A 19745-nucleotide genomic window follows, 5' to 3' on the forward strand; every position below is an offset into this window, starting at 1 on the left:
TTTTTTTTTTGTGAGTTAGAATTATGCTCTACATCCTTCTCCAGCTCTGTCCAGAACCCTCTGTTGTGATCCTGTGGGGGCTATTTCTTGTAGAGGTAAAAATCCATTCTCTACTGTTTAATCATTCATTGATTTGTCTAATAATCATTAAATGCCAGACAGTGCATTAGGCACTGTTGCAGAGATTACTAAGACACAATTTCTACTGTTAAAAAGATCAGTCTGGTGGGTTATGTACACCAACAGATAACTTACAGATATGCACCAGATGATAATGGAAGCAGAGAAGAGTTATCTAACCAGCAGCTCAAGCATACTTTCTTCCTATGTTTTCTCCTAAGACAAACATTTAGATAAATCAAAATTTTTTACCTTCAAATTTTGTGAATTCATATTCTGCCTAATAGTGAAAAAAGAAACTTCTCATAATGTAACTGTCATTCCCAGTTTAGTGATATTCTTTATGTTGTCTTTTCTTAAAAAGACCAGCTGCTGATTAGAAAGTGAGGAAGCAAAAAAGTAAAGATGATTCCAATAAAAAGAAGATGGGACATGGCAGACATTTACAAAAGAGGTCCACTAAATAGAAAGCTTCCTGGTGGCTTTTTTCTCCTGTATTTTAAACAGAGTTTTTCAAACTCACAAACAGAACTGAAGTCAGTCAGTTGTTATTTCAGGTGATATAATGTCTATACTGAATGCCAAAATAAAATGCATGATTAAAATTATGTTCAAGCATTATTTATTTTTAAAAAGTTATCTTAAACATTTTACTTTTGATATTCTTTTTTTCTGTATTAATACTATAATAAAATATGAGTCATCTAGAGTCTTCAAGCACATATACAACTTGGGTCAAGAGAGTATTTTGGTACACTAAGTTTTCTCATTAAAATATCAAAAACATTTTCATTCATTTCAAAACTTCTTGATATAGTTGAAAGAATACGAGCTCCAAGGCAGGACAGATAGCCGACCAGTTTTTTTAAACCCGTTTTGAGTAGTATCTCCTACCTTATAGGTTGTCAAGAAGGATTAAATTATGTTACATACATAAAGTGCTTAGTAGATTTGATAAATGTATTTTATTCCATTAACTATTCTGGAGAGAATTCTTTCTGTAAGAATAACACTTTCATCTCTGTTACCTAAAAGTGGTACAAAGAGTATAACTTGATCTTTTCTTCATGATTCAGTACCATCAGTACAAAGCCCAGTGAGTATATTATGATGACATTAGCAGAGTGGCCATATGTCCAGGATTGCCTAGGATAATCCCGGTTTATACCTAAACATCCTCTCACACTCTCACAAGTATCCCAGTTTGGATGATAAATTATGTAGTTATCCAAGACATAAAAATTCAATTTTCATTCTAACTTAAGCACTAATTTCTGGTAGTGTAGTATTCTGGTTCTCCTCCCTATTTCTTTATTTGACTTCCTCCTATGTCTTCTTTATTGATTATTTTTCCTTATATCACCTATAAATTTTGATTTTTTTTTTCCTTCCATATCCCCAAAACTTAATGGTTTTTCCTTTGCGCTTCCTTTACATTCACACCTTGGGGAAACTATTCCTTTGCTTTAGATATCATCTCTGTGTGAGTTATTTCCCCAAATTCACCTTCTTAGTGAAAGCTCTTGAGTATTCTCAGTCTCCATGATTTCTCCTTTCTTTAGCTTATTTTCTTTTTGTTCTGTATAGTTTAATATGTAATTATGTCATTCTATATAATGTATGCTTTATTAGTCTTACATGTCTCTATGCATCTCTGTAGGAATGTTTCCTTACTTGATATTTTTTCTTTGAACCCCATAGAATCTTTGTCTCAGATTTGTAATAAATTTTGTTTTCTTAATTTATTTGATGTCAAGAAATTTTTCCAGTTTGATCTACTGACATTGTGTTTTAAACATACTTCTAAGAAAAATTCTCCATTGTTAAACCCATTTTGATAGTCTTGTCCCCTTTTAACTGCAATATTTGTGTTATAATAGCCTGTTTTCCCCGTTTTTTGTGGTTGCCAGTCACAAAAACAAAACTGGAATTTATCTGTCCATGCTATCAGTTTTTTTCTTACCCAGCCACCTTTGTAGTAAATAGTTACTGTTAATACTAAACTTTTTCATTAGCTGTTTATTGCTTGCTGTATCCATTGTTTCGTCTACTTTTATTTTCTCTTTTCAAATTTCTATTCACAGAAACAATCTTTTTTCTTCATAAAGAAAATATCTTCTTATTGAAAAGTCATTGTTAAGGCTCCTCTTCCCAAAATTAGTTTGACAAAAGTCATTAATCATTTCAAAATTATTATTTCAACACAGAAAAACAGTAGCTATCCTGTTTTTACTTGGGATATTGGTAAGTAATAAGAATAAGCCGAATATTTTATTTTTACTATTTGTTGTTGTTGCCATCGAGTTGATTTGATTCTGGCACTTATTTTTTTTGGCTTAGGAGTAAATGATAGTCAATATGAAAAGTTTGCATTTAACTGACGGAAAGTTAGAGATCTTATTGAGAACATGTGACTTTTTAAAAATAGAAATGAAATGAAGCCTACAGGATAAATTTAAGGCATTCCTATAGTTGAGAGAGTTTTTTTCTTCTTTTTTAATGTTATTTTTAATCTGTTGTGGCTTTCTGAAAACCCTCTGGTTCAGTAGATTGTGAATTGTTTTCGTGGTCTTCTTTATTTTAGGAAAAAAGAAGAGTAGAACCCATGTTCCTATTAAAGAAAATCAGAAAAAAGTTAAGGAAGAATTCAAAAACAAGTATTTTTCAAATGGGCCAAAGAAGAAGAATCTTGTACCTAAAGAAGCGACTTTGACTATCACAAAAAGTCAAAGAATTTCCAGGCGGCCATCTAATTGGTGGGAGGTAACATCAGAGCATAGTAAGTATTTTTGTTTAAATTATATTCATTGGGAGCTCCAAAGAAATTATTCTGTAAGGGAGTATTTTTATGTTTGATTTATACGGTTACTTTCCAGAGAAAATCTTGTAAAGACAAAGTTAAATTGGGTCATCAATGGAAATATTAAATCAGTTAATTAAAAAGATACTCATTGAGGCTCTACCATATACATATTCTAGGTGTGGGGATACATCTATGGAAAAACAAAGCCTCTGCTGTTGTGAAACTTAATTTTAGTGAGAGATGACAAAAATGTAGATATATAATGCCATGCTGTGATAGATAATAAAGAAAATAAAGCAGGTAAAGGCATAGAGAAGTGAAGGAGGTGATAGAGGTGAGAGTGAATAGGATAGAGCGGGATACTGTTTTTATAAAACACAGTCACAAAATGACACTATGATCTTTCAGAACACATATATTAATAAAGTAAGGAAGGGAGGCTTACAAATAATTTGGAGTGGAGCATTCTAGGCTAAGGGAGCAGTATCTGTAAAGGTCATGATGGAACATGTTTGGCATGTTGAGGAACATTAAGAAGGCCAGTGTGACTGGAAAGGTCCTGGAAGGTTTTAAGCAATAAAATGACATGATTAATGCATTTTTGTGCATTGGGAAGCTACTGGAAGGTTTTAAGCAATAAAGTGACATAATTGACTCATCTTTTGAAAGAATCTTACTGGTATATGAGGAGAAAACTGGAGCTGGGCAGACTAGCTAGAGGCCATTGGAGGGAAAAGATGTCAGTGGCTTGGACCAAGTTAATATTGAGAGCAGTGAGAAGTGATTGGATTCAGGATATATTTTGAAGATATTCCACAGGAAGTACTGATGGATTGGGGTAAAAGAAAGGTAGGAATCTAGGATGATGCAAAGTTTTTTTGTCTGATCAAGTTAGAAGAATGGAGCATTTACTTAAAGAAAGCTATGGGAGAAGCAGATTTGGGAAAGACATCAAGATTTCAGGTTTTGATAGGTTAATTTTGAGGTGTCTGTTAGATATCAAAGTGGATATGTTGAGATTGTGTGATAAATGGTCTAAGGTAAGGAGAGAGAGCTTAGAGGAGATATAATTAGGGAGTTATCAATATGTAGATGATATTTAAAGCTTTGGGACTACTTGAAGTCATCTAATAATAGACTGTAGCTGGAAAAGAAAAAAGCCAAGGATTGAGTCCTGGGGGACTTCATTGTTAGAAGTTGGGAAGGAGGAGGGGGAGGACACTTCAAAAGAGACTGAGAAGGAGCAGTCAGTGAAGCTGAAGGAAAATGAGAATTTAAGGTAATAGAAGTGAAGTAATGAAAGTATTTTAAGGATAGAGTGATGAACTGTGTTCAGTACTTCTGGTAGCCTGAGTTAGATGGGAGCTAAGAATTGATAACATGGTTTTGACAACATGGAGGTGGTTGCTCACCTTTATAAAAATTGTTTCAGTGGAATGGTGTAGTCATCAGCCTGATTAGAATGGGTTCAAGAGACAGTGTGAGAAGTGAGGAATGAGAAACAATAAGAGATAGTAGATGTGGAGGTCATATTAAAAAAAAAATTAAAAAAATATATGTACTAGATATTACAGCATGCTTATCTGATCATTAAAATGATCTTGTAGAAAGGTATGAGGGTAAAAGGAGCATCACAGTCCCTGAGGGGGGTGTGATCTAGTGCAAGAATTAGTCCCAGAGCAAGGACAGTAAAAGGAGGAAAGACAGTATATGGGGACAGATGAAAGTAAGTTGTTAGATTTGATGGTGAAAAGATGAAGACTTACTTTTCTGACTGCTTCCTGTTTTTTTCAGTGAAATAATAAGCAAGGTCATCATTTTCAGTGAATAATAAGCAAGGTCACATGGAAGTGAAGTGGGAAAGGAGATATCGGAAGCTTGAAGAGGAAGGAAGGGTCTGAAATAGTGGACTGAGAGAGTGAATTGACTAGAAAATGTGATATTGTTTGAGTCCTGAGGGTGCCCTTGAAGCTTTTGGTTACAAATTTAAAGTGAGACCAGTCTCTATATTTGGGTGTTTTTATGCAGATATTTCCAATCAGTGTGTAGGTGCAGAGTAGGCAAGAGTTGGATTTAAACAAGGACGGGGGATCGTGCCAGGCAATTTTGATAGAGAGAAAGAGGAGCAGGGAGGTGAAGGTACGCATTGGAGTGATTATAATGATTATCATGGAATCTAAGCTGGTAAGGAAGAACTAGAGGAGGAGTTTGTATTGAAAAGTCGATGCAGTCAGTGGATTGGCAGTCAGTCCCAGGGGGTCACAGAGTGTAGAATCCTTGGGTAAGTAAACTGGGGATCAGATAGTGGAATGCTAAAAACTGAATTTGGAAGTAGTGCAGTAATTGATCTCAGGCACAACTAGGGGAAGGAGAAGTGGTGGTGGGATAGAGGACAAGGATATTAGAAGTTTGAATATTCAAATTATTAAAAATGGGGGCAGGTTAGTGCTGGAAACAAGTATTAACATCTTCAGTGAATGAGGATACGTGACCAGTATAATGTAGTACAGCTGGAGAGCTTTAAAAAATACCTACATCTGGTGCAGAAGCTGGCAAGCCCAAGATCGGAAGGTCAGAGAACAGGGCTCCCACTCACAGGCTGTGCAGATCGACGAATCCCAGGTTCGGCAGATAAGCTGACAGCTCAAGTCCCAAGAACGGGAGATGAGACAACAGGAAGCAGCCACAGGATCCAGAGAGAGCAAAAAGCCAGAACATCTACTTATATACAGATGCAGGCCACACCCCCAAGGAGACTCCCCCTCATCTGATTGGCTACTCACAGTGTTTTCAATCATGGGAGTGATTACATTAAAACAGAGAATCACGGCCCAGCCAAGCTGACACACAGTCTTAACCATCACATCTGGGTACCACACACAGAAATTCTGATATAAGTGGTCTTGGGTGGAGCCCAGGCATTGGTGTTTTGTTTTTGGTTTTTTGCTTTTAAAAAATTTAAATCTTCCCAAATAATTTTATGTAGCCCGGTTTGAGAACCGCTGTTGGTAGTGGAAGGCTTCGGAGGGGTTAGGAAGCGTTGGAGATAGAGTCAAATTAGGAGATCTTTAAGTTCTGTGAAGATGAATCTGGTGTGAGAAACATTCTGAGAAGCTTGGATTTCTTGTGGGAAGTGAGGTAAGCCATATGGAAGCCATAATGGGATTTTACCTAATGGTCTCTGCTGGTGAGATGGATTATGAGTTCTGGTTATAGCTTCCTTCTTAGTATGAGTCTCTTGGGAAATTTGTAGTGGTGAAGTGAACTGAAGGGGGCAAAACAGTAGTGGTGTTCTCATCAGGGGCAGAGAGAACTGTGTGGACCTTTAAGTTTTGCTGTGGATGGTGTTGAGGCAATTTTACTAAGAACACCTGTAGTGCTATGCACTTTGCTTACATTCTGGAATTTTTTTTACCTCTTTTATGGAAAGAGGAGTCCTGGTGGCACAGTGGTTAAGAGCTCGGCTGTTAACCAAAAGATTGGCAGTTCGAACCCACCAGCCACTCCTTGGAAACTATAGGGCAGTTCTACTCTGTCCCGTAGGGTCACTATGAGTCGGAATCTACTAACAGCAGTGGGTATATGGAAAGCAGTAGATGTGGTCAGGGGAGTATTAATTCTGCTTTATGAACATCTTGGCTGTGAGGGATACAGAGATTCATAAGATGGGGTTCTTGTCACCAGGGAGTGTATATAATCTAGTTAATTATATTAGTTTATTACATACAAAAAAGGTAAATATGTGTCATGATCCCCAGGACCACACCCACTTTTGATGATTTGCTAAGAGGACTCTCAAGGACTCAGCATATTGTTGTACTCACATTTATGATTCATTACAGCAAAAGGATAAAAAGCAAAATCAGCAAAGAGAAAAGTGCATGGAGTGAAGTCTGGAGGAAACCAGGCTCAAACTTCCAAGAGTCCTCTCCCAGTAGATTCACACAGGAGGCGTTTAATTCCACTTGTAGAAATATTGTCTACCTGGGAAGCTCATTAGTCTCAGTGCCCAAGGTTTTTATTGGGAGTGAGCATCTTTTGCTAACAAGTGCTGAAATTCTAGACTCCCAGAAGGAAAGCAAGTGTTCAGCATAAACCATATTGTTTGAGGCACACTAACCCACCCTTATAAGTTGGAAATGATGGGAACCCTGCTGAAATTCAAACACCCAAACACCAGCCAAGGACTAACTTTGTAAGCAGACCTTTCTAAGGATAAGAGTGTCTGTTAACTGTTTTCTGCACAATATGAAATATTTACTGTTTTGGAAATCGTTGGTTTTTTTTTTTTTTTAAGAAAGTAATGATAAAAAGTTGATTCTTAGATGATAAGGTAACATTTACATATGTAAATACTGTCAGCTGTGGAACATTTAGAGCAACATAGGTGAGAGACTCATATAAATATGTCAGTATATCTCTAAGGCGTTATTGCTGTGAATTATTGAATCATTCAGATCCATTTGATATGTCAGTATATTTATAAGGCTTTATTGCTATGAATTATTGAATTACTGAGATTCAATTGATAGCAGCAAGAATTTTTTTTTTTTTTTTTCTGCAGCCCTTGGATTTGAGTTTGAATTATGACTTCTCCACTTTGGGCAGATTACTTTGCTCAGTTTCCCACTCTATGACGTGGTTACCAATACCTCTACCTCACTGACTTGCTAAAAGTTTTTAAATGAGATTGACTTAGAAGGTGGCAGATAGTATTGAAATGTTAACTACTACTATTTCTGCTATGGAGAACTCACTTTCTGCCTCAGGCTTCCTAAAACTCTGTACTGTGGTAGATGAGTGTGCAAATATATGGGTAAATAAAAGGCAGAGTTTGGATAAGCGTGTTAGAGCTCTGGCACTTATCAGAGAGACTTAAGTAATAGTCCTGAAATAGATTTTGGGTTTTTGATCAAGCTGGGAGTCCCAGAAGTGAAGGGACACTTATAGATTGTATGGTCCAAATTCCTTCATTTAATGGAAGAAGAAACTGAAGTGTGAAATCTGGAAAAGTGATATGACTTGTCTCCAAGATCATAGAACTTTGTAGTAGAGCTGGAAAACAGTAGAACTCAGGTTTTCTGATTCTTGATCTATCACTTAATTCACTAACCAAGCTGCCGGTAATGTACATGTGGCACTACTGCTGTTTCGCATATACCAAGAAACAGTGAGCACCCGCTATGAGACAGGAATGGTGTTAGGCAGGGCCAAGACTAGGCTGAGGCAAGTGAGTCACCTAGAGTGGTAAATTTAACCACACACTCACTCCCAGGGTTATATGTGTTCAGGCTCAGTATTTGGACCACTCTGAGAATGAGTGTCTCCTTAAATTTTCCACGCTCAGTGCCTATGTTTGCTCACTCCAGTTGTGCCTCTGGTGTTAGGCATTGGGGATGTAAAGGTGAATAAAACACCAATCTTGGTCTCAAGGAGTTTTCACTCTGCTGGGGGAGAGAGATAAGCAAAGTCAAATGTATGATAAATTTTATCAAAAACTTGAGAGAGAGCTGCCTAACTTAGACTTGAGATTTCAGGAATACTTCCTGAAGAATGAGTTAGGAGTTAGCAAAGTGACCAGGTGAGGTGAGGAGGAAGGACAGAATGTTTCAAGCAGAAATAGCATCTGCAGAGATCTGCAGCTGAGAACTTGATTTTTTTTTTTTTTAAAGCATGCCTCCAAATTACCTGGAGGGCTTCTTAAAACACAAATTACTGAGCCCTACTCCCATAGTTTCTGAATCAGTAGGTCTAAAGTGAGGCCTAAGAATTTGCATTTCTAACAAATTCCCAGCTGCTGCTGATGTTACTAGTCCACTGACCACACTTTGAGAACCACTGCTTAGAGAAACTGCAAATAGTTCAGTACTGCAGGCTCTTTGCGTTTTGTTTGTTTGGAGTAGGGTTGTTGGTTGGGGCTAGTGAAATAAGCAAACTTTATATGTAGAAGGAAATTGATGTTGAAAGGATTTAGGCTTAATTCTGAACCTATGGATAATAACTGAAAAATATTAAGTAGGGTTGTAATGATCCAATATGTGTTTTTCAAAGATACTTCTTGAAGCAGTGTGAAGAAAAGATTGAAGAAATCCAAGGTAGAGAAAGGGAGATTAGTGAAGATGCTGTTTTAGTAATCCAGATAAGAAATGATGAGGGCCTCTGCTTATGACAGGTGAGCTTGAGAGAAGCAGATTTGAGAGACATTAAGGAAGTACATCTGACACGATTTAGAGGTTGGTTGTAGGTAGATCAGGAGTGTTCAGTGATTTTTGTTTTAGGCATCTGGGTAGATGGTTGTACTTTTCATTAAGAGAGTTGAGTTTGGGTCAGAGTGGTAAGTGGATATTAAAGATATCAGCATATTGTTGTTAGTTGCCTGCCATTGAGTTGGCTCCAACTTGTAGTGACCTTGTGTATAACAGAATGAAACGTTACCCGATCCCGTGCCATCTTCATGATCATTGGTATGTTTGAGTCCATTGTTTTGGCCACCATGTCAGTCCATCTCACTGAGGACGTCCCTTGCCTTCGCTGACCCTTGACTTTACCAACGAAGGTGGCCTTTTCTAGTGATTGGTCTTTCCTGATGCCATGTCTAAAGTAAATGAACCCAAGTATAGATAGTGATTAAAGCCAAGGGGTAGATAAACCAGTTGCAGATGAGTCATTCTGATTTATAGCGACCCTATAGGACAGAGTAGATATGCCCCTTAGGGTTTCCAAGGAGCAGCTGGTAGATTCGGACTGCCAACCTTTCAGATAACAGCTGAGCTCTTAACCACTGCACCACCAGGGCTCCATGGGGTAGATAGGCCCCTCAAAGAAAGTATGTAGAGTGAGAAGCTGAACTGAAACTTTGGGGAACACCAGGATCTTAAGGATAGCCAGAGTCATGGGGAAAGCCAGAGAGGGTGGTTTTGGAAGCTATATGATAAATTTGAAGAGTCTGGTGTCTGTATCTAAAAACTGAAGTACTGTATAGTTTAAGAATTTAATTTGAATACAAATTTAGCCTATGAGATTAGTGTATATGTATGTATTTATGTATAAATATAGGTAATATTGATATTCCAGTGAACCAGATAATGTGGACAGATGGTATAATAATTTAGGTTATCATTCAATCCTCCAGGTCCTGTTGGTAGCAGTTCATCTTTAATAAAAAATGAATTACCATTGCATCACAAGAGCAGACAAAAACTTGCTGAAAAAAATCAGTCATCTAAGAATACTAGGAGAGAAACTACTGCATTTAAAAGGCGAAAGACAGCTACTCAAGGCAGCTCAAGAGCACAGACTTTTTTAAATGCTAAAGATTCTGGAGGTATTATTGACCATGATGAAATTTCCAGTTCCCAGAATGAGTCATTGGAAAGTGATGAGGCAAACCTGGCTAAGAAGAAACATCTTGATTGTTCTGGGTAATATCTGTTATGTGTACAATATTGTTATCTTTGTTATAATGTATAATAGTTTGTCTATGTTATTTAATCATTTATAGAGAGGCAGTATTAGCATAAAGCCCCCTGCTTTGTGACAAACTTAGTAATCTAGGCTCTGATATTGACCCCTGAGTCAAGTAGTACTCTGAACTTGTTTCCTCATATATTAAAATGGGAAATAAAATATAGCATATGACATTATGAGTGTTAAATTTAATAAGGTAAGACTGTCTCCTGAGAGTTGCTTTCTTTTAAGAAAGGTTAATTTGATTTCAATAGTTAGGAATATGTCTCAATACTTTTCTTCCCTAAGATGATAATAGTTAACATTTTTGAGTGCTTACTATGTTCCAAGTATTTGCTAGATGCTTTCTGTGAGTTCTTATCAGTCTTAACAACCTAAGTATTAATTTTATGCATTCTTGCTTTTGTTAAGTATTTAACAAATACTTAATACATACTGTATATTAGAAACTACAAGGTGCTGGGGATATACTGAAATAAATGAGTGCCCCAAAATTTATTGTTGTTGTTGTTGTCAGGTGCCGTCGAGTTGATTCCAACTCATAACGACCCTGTATACAACAGAACAAAACACTACCCAGTCCTGTGCCATTCTCACAGTCATTATGCTTGAGCCCACTGTTGCAGCCACTATGTCAGTCTGTCTCTTTGAGGGTCTTCTTTTTCACTGACCCTCCATTTTACCATGCATGATGTCCTTTTCCAGGGACTGATCCCTCCTGATAACATGTCCAAAGTATGTTATCCTGGCTTCTAAGGAGCATTCTGATTATACTTCTTCCAAGACGTATTTGTTTGTTCTTTTGGCAGTTCATGATTGTCTTAGTCATCTAGTGTTGCTGTAACAGAAATACCGCAAGTGGATGGGTTTAACAAACAGAAGTTTATTTTCTCACAGTCTAGTAGGCTGGAAGTCCAAATTTAGGGAGTCAGCTCCAGAGAAGGCTTTCTGTCTCTGTCAGCTCTGGAGGAAGGCCCTTCTCATCAATATTCCCCTGGACTAGGAGCTTCTCCGCGCAGGAACCCTGGGTCCAAAGGATGCACCCAGCTCCCGGTGCTGCTTTGTTGGTAGTATGAGGTCCCCTGTCTCTCTGCTCGCTTCTCCCTTTTATATCTCAAAAGAGATTGGCTTAAGACACTATCTAATCTTGTAGATCTCATCAGTATCACTGCTGCTAATCCGTCTCATTAACATCATAGTGATAGGATTTACAACACATGGAAATCACATCAGATGACAAAATGGTAGACAATCATACAATACTGGGAATCATGATCTAGCTAAGTTAACAGATATTTTGGGGGGACACAGTTCAACCCATGACAATGGCATATTCAGTATTCTTCGCCAGCACCATAATTCAAAGGTGTCAATTCTTCTTTGATTGTCCTTATTCATTGTTAAGCTTTTGCATGCATATGAAACGATTGAAAACACCATGGCTTGGGTGAGGTGCACCTTAGTCTTCAAGGTGACATCTTTGCTTTTAAACACTTTAAAGAGGTCTTTTGCAGCAGATTTGCCCAATGCAATGTGTCCTCTGATTTCTTGACTTCCTGCTTCCATGGGTGTTGATTGTGGATCCAAGTAAAATGAAATCCTTTACAACTTCAGTCTTTTCTCCGTTTATTGTGGTGTTGCATATTGGTCCATTTGTGAGGATTTTTGTTTTCTTTATGTTGAAGTGTAATCCATACTGAAGGCTGTAGTCTTTGATCTTCATCAGTAAGTGCTTCAAGTCTTTTTCACTTTCAACAAGCAAGGTTGTGTCATCTGCATAATGCAGATGCCATGTTATTCTTTGTATAGTCCAGCTTCTCAGATTTATTTGCTCAGCATATAGATTGAATAAGTATGGTTAAAGGATACAGCCCTGACACACACCTTTCCTGACTTTAAACCACACAGTATCCACTTGTTTGTTTGAATGAGTGCTGCTTGATTCATGTACAGGTTCCACATGAGCACAATTAAGTGTTCTGGAATTCTAATTCTTTGCAGTGTTATCCATAATTTGTTATGATCCACACAGTCAAATGCCTTTTTGTGGTGGATAAAACACAGGTAAATATCTTTTTGGTATTCTCTGCTTTTAACCAAGATTCATCTGACATCAGCAATGGTATTCCCTGTTCCACATCCTCTTCTGAATTAAACTTCTGTCAGTTCCCTGTTGATATATGGCTGCAGCCATTTTTGAATTATCTTCAGCAAAATTTTACTTGCATGTGATCTTAATGATATTGTTCAGTAATTTCTGCAGCCCTCTGGATCAGCTTTCTTTGGAATGGGCATGAATATGGGTCTCTTCCAGTTGGTTGGCCAGGTAGCTATCTTCCAAATTTCTTGGCATAAACAAGTGCTTCCATTTTGTTGAAGCATCTGAATTGATATTGTGTGAATTCCTGGTGCCTTGTTTTTCACCAGTACCTTCAGGGCAGCTTGCACTTCTTCCTTCAGTACCATCAGTTTTTGATCATATACTGTCTCCTGAAGTGGTTGACTGTGTTTCTTCCATCTTCTTTTGATGCTTCCTACATCATTCAGTATTTTCCCCGTAGAATCCTTCAGTATTGCAACTCAAGGCTTGAATTTTTTCTTCAGTTCTTTCAGCTTGAGAAATGCTGCGTGTGTTCTTCACTTTTGGTTTTTCTAACTCTTAGACTTTGCATATTTCATTATAATGCTTTGCTTTGTCTTCTCGAGCCACCTTTTGGAATCTTCTGTTCACCTTTTACCTCATCATTTATTGTGTTTGCTTTAGCTCTTCTGTGTTCAAGAGCAAGTTGCAGAGTCTCTTCTGACATCTGTTTTGGTCTTTTCTTTCTTCCCTGTCTTTTTAATGACCTTTTGTTTTCTTTACATATGATGTCCTCCCAAACTGGTTTGGTCTTCAGTCATTAGTGTTCAGTGTGTCAAATTTATTCCTGAGATGGCCTCTAAATTTAGGTAGGATATACTCAGTGTCAGACTTTGGCTCTTGTGGACTTTTTTAAATTTTCTTCAGCTTCAGCTGGAACTTGCATGTGAGCAGTCAATGGTCTGTTCTGCATTTGGCCTCTGGCCGATGAGGATGTTGAGCTTCTCCATCGGCTCTTTCCATAGATATAGTCGATTTGATTCCTGTGTATTCCGTCTGGCAGAGGTCCAAATATGTAGTCGCTGTTCATGTTGTTAAAAAAAGGTATTTCTGATGAATAAGTTGTGTGATCTCCAATGTCGTTTCTTTCACTAGGTCCATATTTTCCAACTACAGATCCTTCTTTGTTTCCAGCTTTCGTATTCCAATCACCAGTAATTATCAGTGCATCCTGATTGCATGTTCGAGCAATTTCAGACTGTAGAAGTTGGTAAAAAAAATCTTCAGTTTCTTCATCTTTGGCCTTAGTGGTTGGTTTGTAAATTTGAATAATAGTTGTATTAACTGGTCATCCTTGTAGGCATGTGGTTATTATCCTATCACCAACAGTGTTGTACTTTAGCGTAGATCTTGAAGTATTCTTTTTGATGATGAATGTGATGCCATTCCTCTTCACTATGTCATTCCCAGCGTAGTAACCATATGATTGTCAAAATCAAAATGGCAGCATCAGTCCCTTTTAGATCACTGATGCCTAGGATATTGATCTTCAAGCATTCCATGTCAGTTTTGATGACTTCCAGTTTTTCTTGAATCATACTTCATACATTCCACATTCTGGTTATTAATGAATGTTTGCAGCTGTTTCTTCTCATTTTGAGTCATGCCACATCAGCAAAAGAAGGCCCTAGAAGCTTTACTCTATCGACATCATTAACATTAAGGTCTACTCTACTTTGAGGAGGCAGTTTTTCCCAGTTATATTTTGTGTGCCTTTTAACCTGAGGGACTCATCTTTCAGCACTATATCAGACAGTTATCTGCTGCTATCCATAAGGTTTTCACTGATCAATTTTTTGCGGGGGGGAGTAGATCTCCAGGTCCTTCTTCCTAGTCTGTCTTAGATTGGAAGCTCCACTGAAACCTGTCCACTATGGGTGACTCTGCTGGTATTTGAAATACCAGTGGCATTGCTTCCAGCATCAATCACAGCAACACGCAAGCCACTGCAGTACGACAAACTGACAGCCAAGTGGTGGTTTTTGCCCATAGAATCCTTCAGTATTGCAACTCAGTATTCTCAGGCTGAAGGAACTGAAGAGAAAATTCAAGCTTCAAGTTGTAATATTAGAGGGTTCTTTTTACCCATAGCATCCTTCAGTATTGCAACTTGAGGCTTGAATTTTCTCTGTAGTTCTTTCAGCTTGAGAAATGCCGATCATGTTCTTCCCTTTTGGTTTTATTACTCCAGGTTTTTTTTTTTTTTTTGGCACATTTTATAATACTTTGTCTTCTAGAGCCACGCTTTGAAATCTTCTGTTCAGCTCATCATTTCTTCTGTTTGCTTTAGTGCTCTACACTACAGTCTCTTCTGTCTTTTCTTTCTTTCCTTTTTTTTTTTTAATGAACTTTTGCTTTCTTAGTGTATAAAACAACCAGAAAACCAAACCCATTGCCATCGAGTTGATTCCGACTCATAGCAACCCGATAGGACAGAATAGAACTGCCCATAGGATTTCCAAAGAGCGCCTGGTGGATTCAAGCTGCCAGCGTTTTGGTTAGCAGTCGTAGCTCTTAACCACTATGCCACCAGGGTTTCCTCTTAATGTATAATGTTCTTGATTTCATCCCACAATTCTCTTGCCCTGGGTCATTAGTACTAAGAGCACCAAATCTGTTCTTGAAATAGTCTCTAAATTTAGGCCAGATGTATTCAGGGTCATACTTTGGTTCTCGTGGATTTGCTTTGATTTTCATCAGCTTTTAGTTGAACTTCCATATGAGCAATTCATGGTCTTTTTCACAGTTGACCTCTGACTCTGTCTTGGCTGGTGATACTGAGCTTCTCTGTCATCTCTTTCCACAGATGTAGTTGATTTGATTCCCGTGTAAACTGTCTGGCGAGGTCCACATGTATAGTTAGTTGTCGAAACAATTTCTGATGAATAATTCATTGGTCTTGCAGAATTCTTTCATGTGATCTCTGGCAGCATTCGTATCACCAAGGCTGTATTTTTCAACTACTGGTCCATCTTTTTTGTTTCTAACTTTCACATTCCAATCACCATTAATTATCAGTGCATCTTGATTGCCCATTTTATCAATTTCAGACTATGGAAGTTTTTAATTCCTTCATCTTTGGCAGTTGTGGTTGGTGCATAAATTTGACTAATAATTAACTAGTCTTCTTTGTGGGCATATGGATGTTATTTACCTATCACTGACAGTACTGTACTTCAGGATAGATCTCAAAGTGTTCCTTTTGAGGATGAATGTGACTCTGTTCCTCTTCAATTAATCATTCCCAACATAGTAGACCGTATGATTGCTGGATTCAAAATGGCCAATACCAGTGTGTTGCAGCTCACTAATGCCTAGGGTATTGATCTTCAAGCATTCCTTTTCATTTTTGCCAACTTCCAGTTTTCCTTGATTTGTACGTCATACATTCCGTGTTCTGATCATTAATGGATGTTTATAGCTATTGCTTCTCATTTTGGTTTGTGACACATCAGCCAGAGAAGGTTCAGAAGGCTTTATTCTATCTATGTCATTAGGGTCGACTCTGAGGAGGCAGCTCTTCCTAGTTGTATTTTGAGTGCCTTCAAACCTGAGGGACTCATCTTCCAACACTGTATTGAACACTGTTCTGTTGTTATCCATAAAGTTTTCATTGCCTTGCTTTCAGAAGCAGATTGGTAGGGCATTTTCCTAGTCTGTCTTAGTGTGGAAGCGCCAGTGAAACCTGCCCACTGTGGGTGACCGCTACTGGTGTATGAGGTACAAGGAGGCATAGCTTCCTGTATCATAGCAACATGCAGGCCACCACAGTGCAGCAAACTGACAGATGGATGGTGGATTTATTGTCTCCCAACTGTATATTGTTTCTGAAAGAAATGTCTTATGTAGGGGTGTAAATAATTATAAACTTTATTTTCGTAGAGCTACAGGAAGCTCACAGAATCAACACAGTTCAGATAGTATTTCAACTGAGCAAAATGTTCGTCTGAAGTCTCAGACCAGTGGATATACATGGAAGAAAGGATCAGATTCTAAAAAGCTGGGGACTTCAGTTTTAGAAGGAAGGTATGTATTTGTTCTAAGGATAAAATGTTTTTACTTAATAAATTAGTTGCCTATTGCTACATAAGAAATTACTCCGCAATTTAGTTTTAATATTATTAGTGTCTTGTAATTATTTTTTTGTTCAACAGTTCTTGTGATATAGGAATCTAGGAGAGGCTTAGCTGCCTATTTCTGGCTTGGGAACTTTCATGAGGTTGCAGTCAAGATGTTCATTTGACTTGGGGTCCTCTGAAGGCTTAACTGGAAGATCCTCTTATGAGTCACTCACATGACTAGTTAGAGGCCCAGTTTCTTGCTGGTTATTGTCAGGATACCTCAGTTCTTTACCAAGAACTGTTAATATGCAGTTCTAACTACTCACTGTGGTACCTTACTTCCCACAGAGCAAGTGATCTGAGAGAGTATGACCACAATGGAAGCCACAGTGTTTTTTAATGACCTAGTCTCTGAAGTTGTACATCATCACTTCTACTTTATTCATTAGAAACAAGTCACTAAGCCTAGACCACATTCAAGGCTTCACCTCTTGAAGGGACGAGTATTAAAGAATTTGTGGATATATTTTGAAACAGATACACTCATTGGGTGACTACCAGTTTCGTGAACAAACAAAATTAACTTATCTAATTTCTGAGACAGAGTCCTGGTGGCGCAGTGGTTAAGAGCTCGGCTGCTAACCAAAGGGTTGGTAGTTCAAATCCACCAGCTGCTCCTTGGAAACCCTATGGAGAAGTTTTACTCTGTCTTATGAGTTGGAATTGACTCAATGGCAATGGATATGGTACGGGTATAATATCTGAGGTCATATATCCTTTTTAAAAATGAGTTAATGATAAGTTACAGGAAATTCTCAGACTTAAAGAATGGCAGAGATTACTGTTGGGGGCAGGGGGTTATGACAAGTCCTATTGAGTTCATAGTAGGAGGAAAAGGGTATAAGAGTAGGATAAGCTGAATCACCTATAGCAATTTCTGGACTACATTTTAAATTCTTTTTGTTTTGGGCTATAGTTTTTAAAAATTAAGAAGCAGTTCTTTTCTAATTTTAATTATATTTGATATGTTTTTGTATTTTTTATTGTGAAATGAAATGTATAACACATTTGCCATTTTAGCATTTTTCACATGTACAATTCCACGAGATCAGTTACATCAATCATGTTGTGCAACCATCACCAAATTTTCCATCCCTATCGATAAAAACTCAATGCTACCTAAATAGTGACTGCCCCGTTTTCCATTCCCCTCACCCCTGGCAACCACTATTAAGTTCTAATCTCTATATATTTATTTATTCTTATTGTTTTTAGTTGCCTTGAAGTTGATTCCAACTCATGGTGACTCCATGTGTGCAGAGTAGAATTGCTCCTTAGAGCTGGCTGTGGGAGCAGATTTCACTGCAGGGGTCCTTCCGTAGCAATTCGAGGCCAACTGGCAGCCAACAGTTACTGGGTGGCAGAGGGATTGTCAGTCTCCAAATGGACGTTCTAGGAGGTCTGCCTTTTGGAGTCCTGTCCCTTTGCACAGGCAGGTTGTGTGGTGAGCAGGGAAGCAGGCTCCTTTGCTGATGTCACTTCACTGGTTCACACCAGCTTGTTGGGGTAGGGGCAAGGATGTTGGAAGAAGCTATTTTTATACTGTGTGTGACTCATCGTTGACTCATTGATTGTTGCCCGTCTGCAGTTACCCGCTGCTGCCCTCTGCTCCCTGATTCAGAGTCCCTCAAGGCTGAACATCCTTTTCTTGTATTTTCTTCATGTATTTTGGAGGAGGGTCTAAACGATGGTCTCTTTATGCTGTCATCTTCCCAGAATCCCCTGTTATTATTTGAGTTGACTAAATTCATAGCCCCTGATCCATGAGTTAGTTTAAAAATGTTATAAAGTTCAGCATTTATCATATTTGGCAGTCAGTGTAGATTGTAGAGTCTTTGTTTTATGAACAAGCATTATATTCTTGGCAACTTACAATATCACTATTGGTTTTGTAAGAAAGAAACTTGGCAGTTTTTGGAGAAAAATGTCCATTAAGATAGATACATTATAAATATTATAAAAGCACACATTTTTGAGGTTTATTTATTTTTTATTTTAAGTGGGCCTTCTAAGCTCCAGAAATATATGATGTCTGGAAAGAATAATTCTGATATGGGTAGAAAGGAAGCTCAGGAAAGTTCAGGTAAGTTATTGTTTGTTTTCTGCTGTCTGCATTTTTATCACATTGTGCATGTAGGATAAGGTATGCTATGTTGTTTTTAAATTGTCACTGATGGCAAGTGTGTATTGAGTATCTACTCTTAAGAACTTTACCATATAGGCAGAAATTTGGAAGACCACCGTGCATAGGAAGGTCCCTGAGTAGTGCAAGTGGTTTGTGATTGGCTACTAACCTAAAGCTTAATGGTTCGAACCCACCCAGCAGCTCTGCAATAGAAAAATCTGGCGATCTGCTTCCATGAAGATTACAGTCAAGAAAACCCTATGGAGCAGTTTTACTCTGTAACACATGGGGTGGCTATAAGTCAGAATCAGCTTGATGGCAACAGGTTTGGTTTTTTTAATTTTGGTGCCCAGGTGCATGTGCAAGAGAGAGGGAGGTGGAGCACATAGCATACAGGAGGAGGAGAAAGGGAAGAGGGGAAGGAAGGAGAGAGAAGTGACAGTGCTTTTTTTAAGCAGGGCATAATAAAACATTGGCACTTACGGTATCTACTCATGTATTTTAAAGTGTTAAACTGCTGCGGGTATAAATGAAGCAAGATTGACTATATATTGATGATTACTGAAGCCAGGTATATTGGATTCATTATATTATTTTCACTATTTTGAGTATGTTTGAAACTTTCTATAATAAAGTTTTTTAAATGCCTCTTAATAGCTTTATAAATTTTTTTTATGCATGCTGAAACTTATAAAGTTTTCTTGATATTTCATTTAATTATTTTTCTCCCCTTTCTTTAGATTTATTTCATTTAATTTTTTTAAGTTGAATGTTTGCTTTATTTTCTTGCATTTTATCTGGTAAAGAAAAAGCAGTGAATTTTTCTGAGTATAGTTTTGGCTTCATTTTATAGATTTTGTTATGTAGTGTTCTTATTGTAGTATACTCTAAATGATAGTGATGATTTTCCTTTGATCCAGGAATTACTTAAGAGAGTGCCTTACCCAGAACAACTAGATGGTGTCCAGT

At 37.8% G+C, this 19745-nt stretch overlaps 1 protein-coding gene across 3 annotated transcripts in view; it reads left to right on the forward strand.

Moving 5' to 3' along the window:
- The window catches only part of CENPC (centromere protein C), a 98832-nt gene that overhangs the window by 55037 nt on the left and 24050 nt on the right, over nt 1-19745 (forward strand). For all 3 annotated transcript variants that reach the window (XM_023737808.1, XM_023737809.1, XM_023737810.1), the window contains exons 9-12: nt 2705-2899; nt 10056-10344; nt 16413-16556; nt 18652-18734. In XM_023737808.1, coding sequence (XP_023593576.1) covers nt 2705-2899; nt 10056-10344; nt 16413-16556; nt 18652-18734 — 711 coding nt within the window. The remainder of the gene's footprint in view (nt 1-2704; nt 2900-10055; nt 10345-16412; nt 16557-18651; nt 18735-19745) is intronic.

This window comes from Trichechus manatus, unplaced genomic scaffold (assembly GCF_000243295.1).
Source record: "Trichechus manatus latirostris isolate Lorelei unplaced genomic scaffold, TriManLat1.0 scaffold00108, whole genome shotgun sequence".
In the NCBI taxonomy this organism is placed as follows: domain Eukaryota; kingdom Metazoa; phylum Chordata; class Mammalia; order Sirenia; family Trichechidae; genus Trichechus; species Trichechus manatus.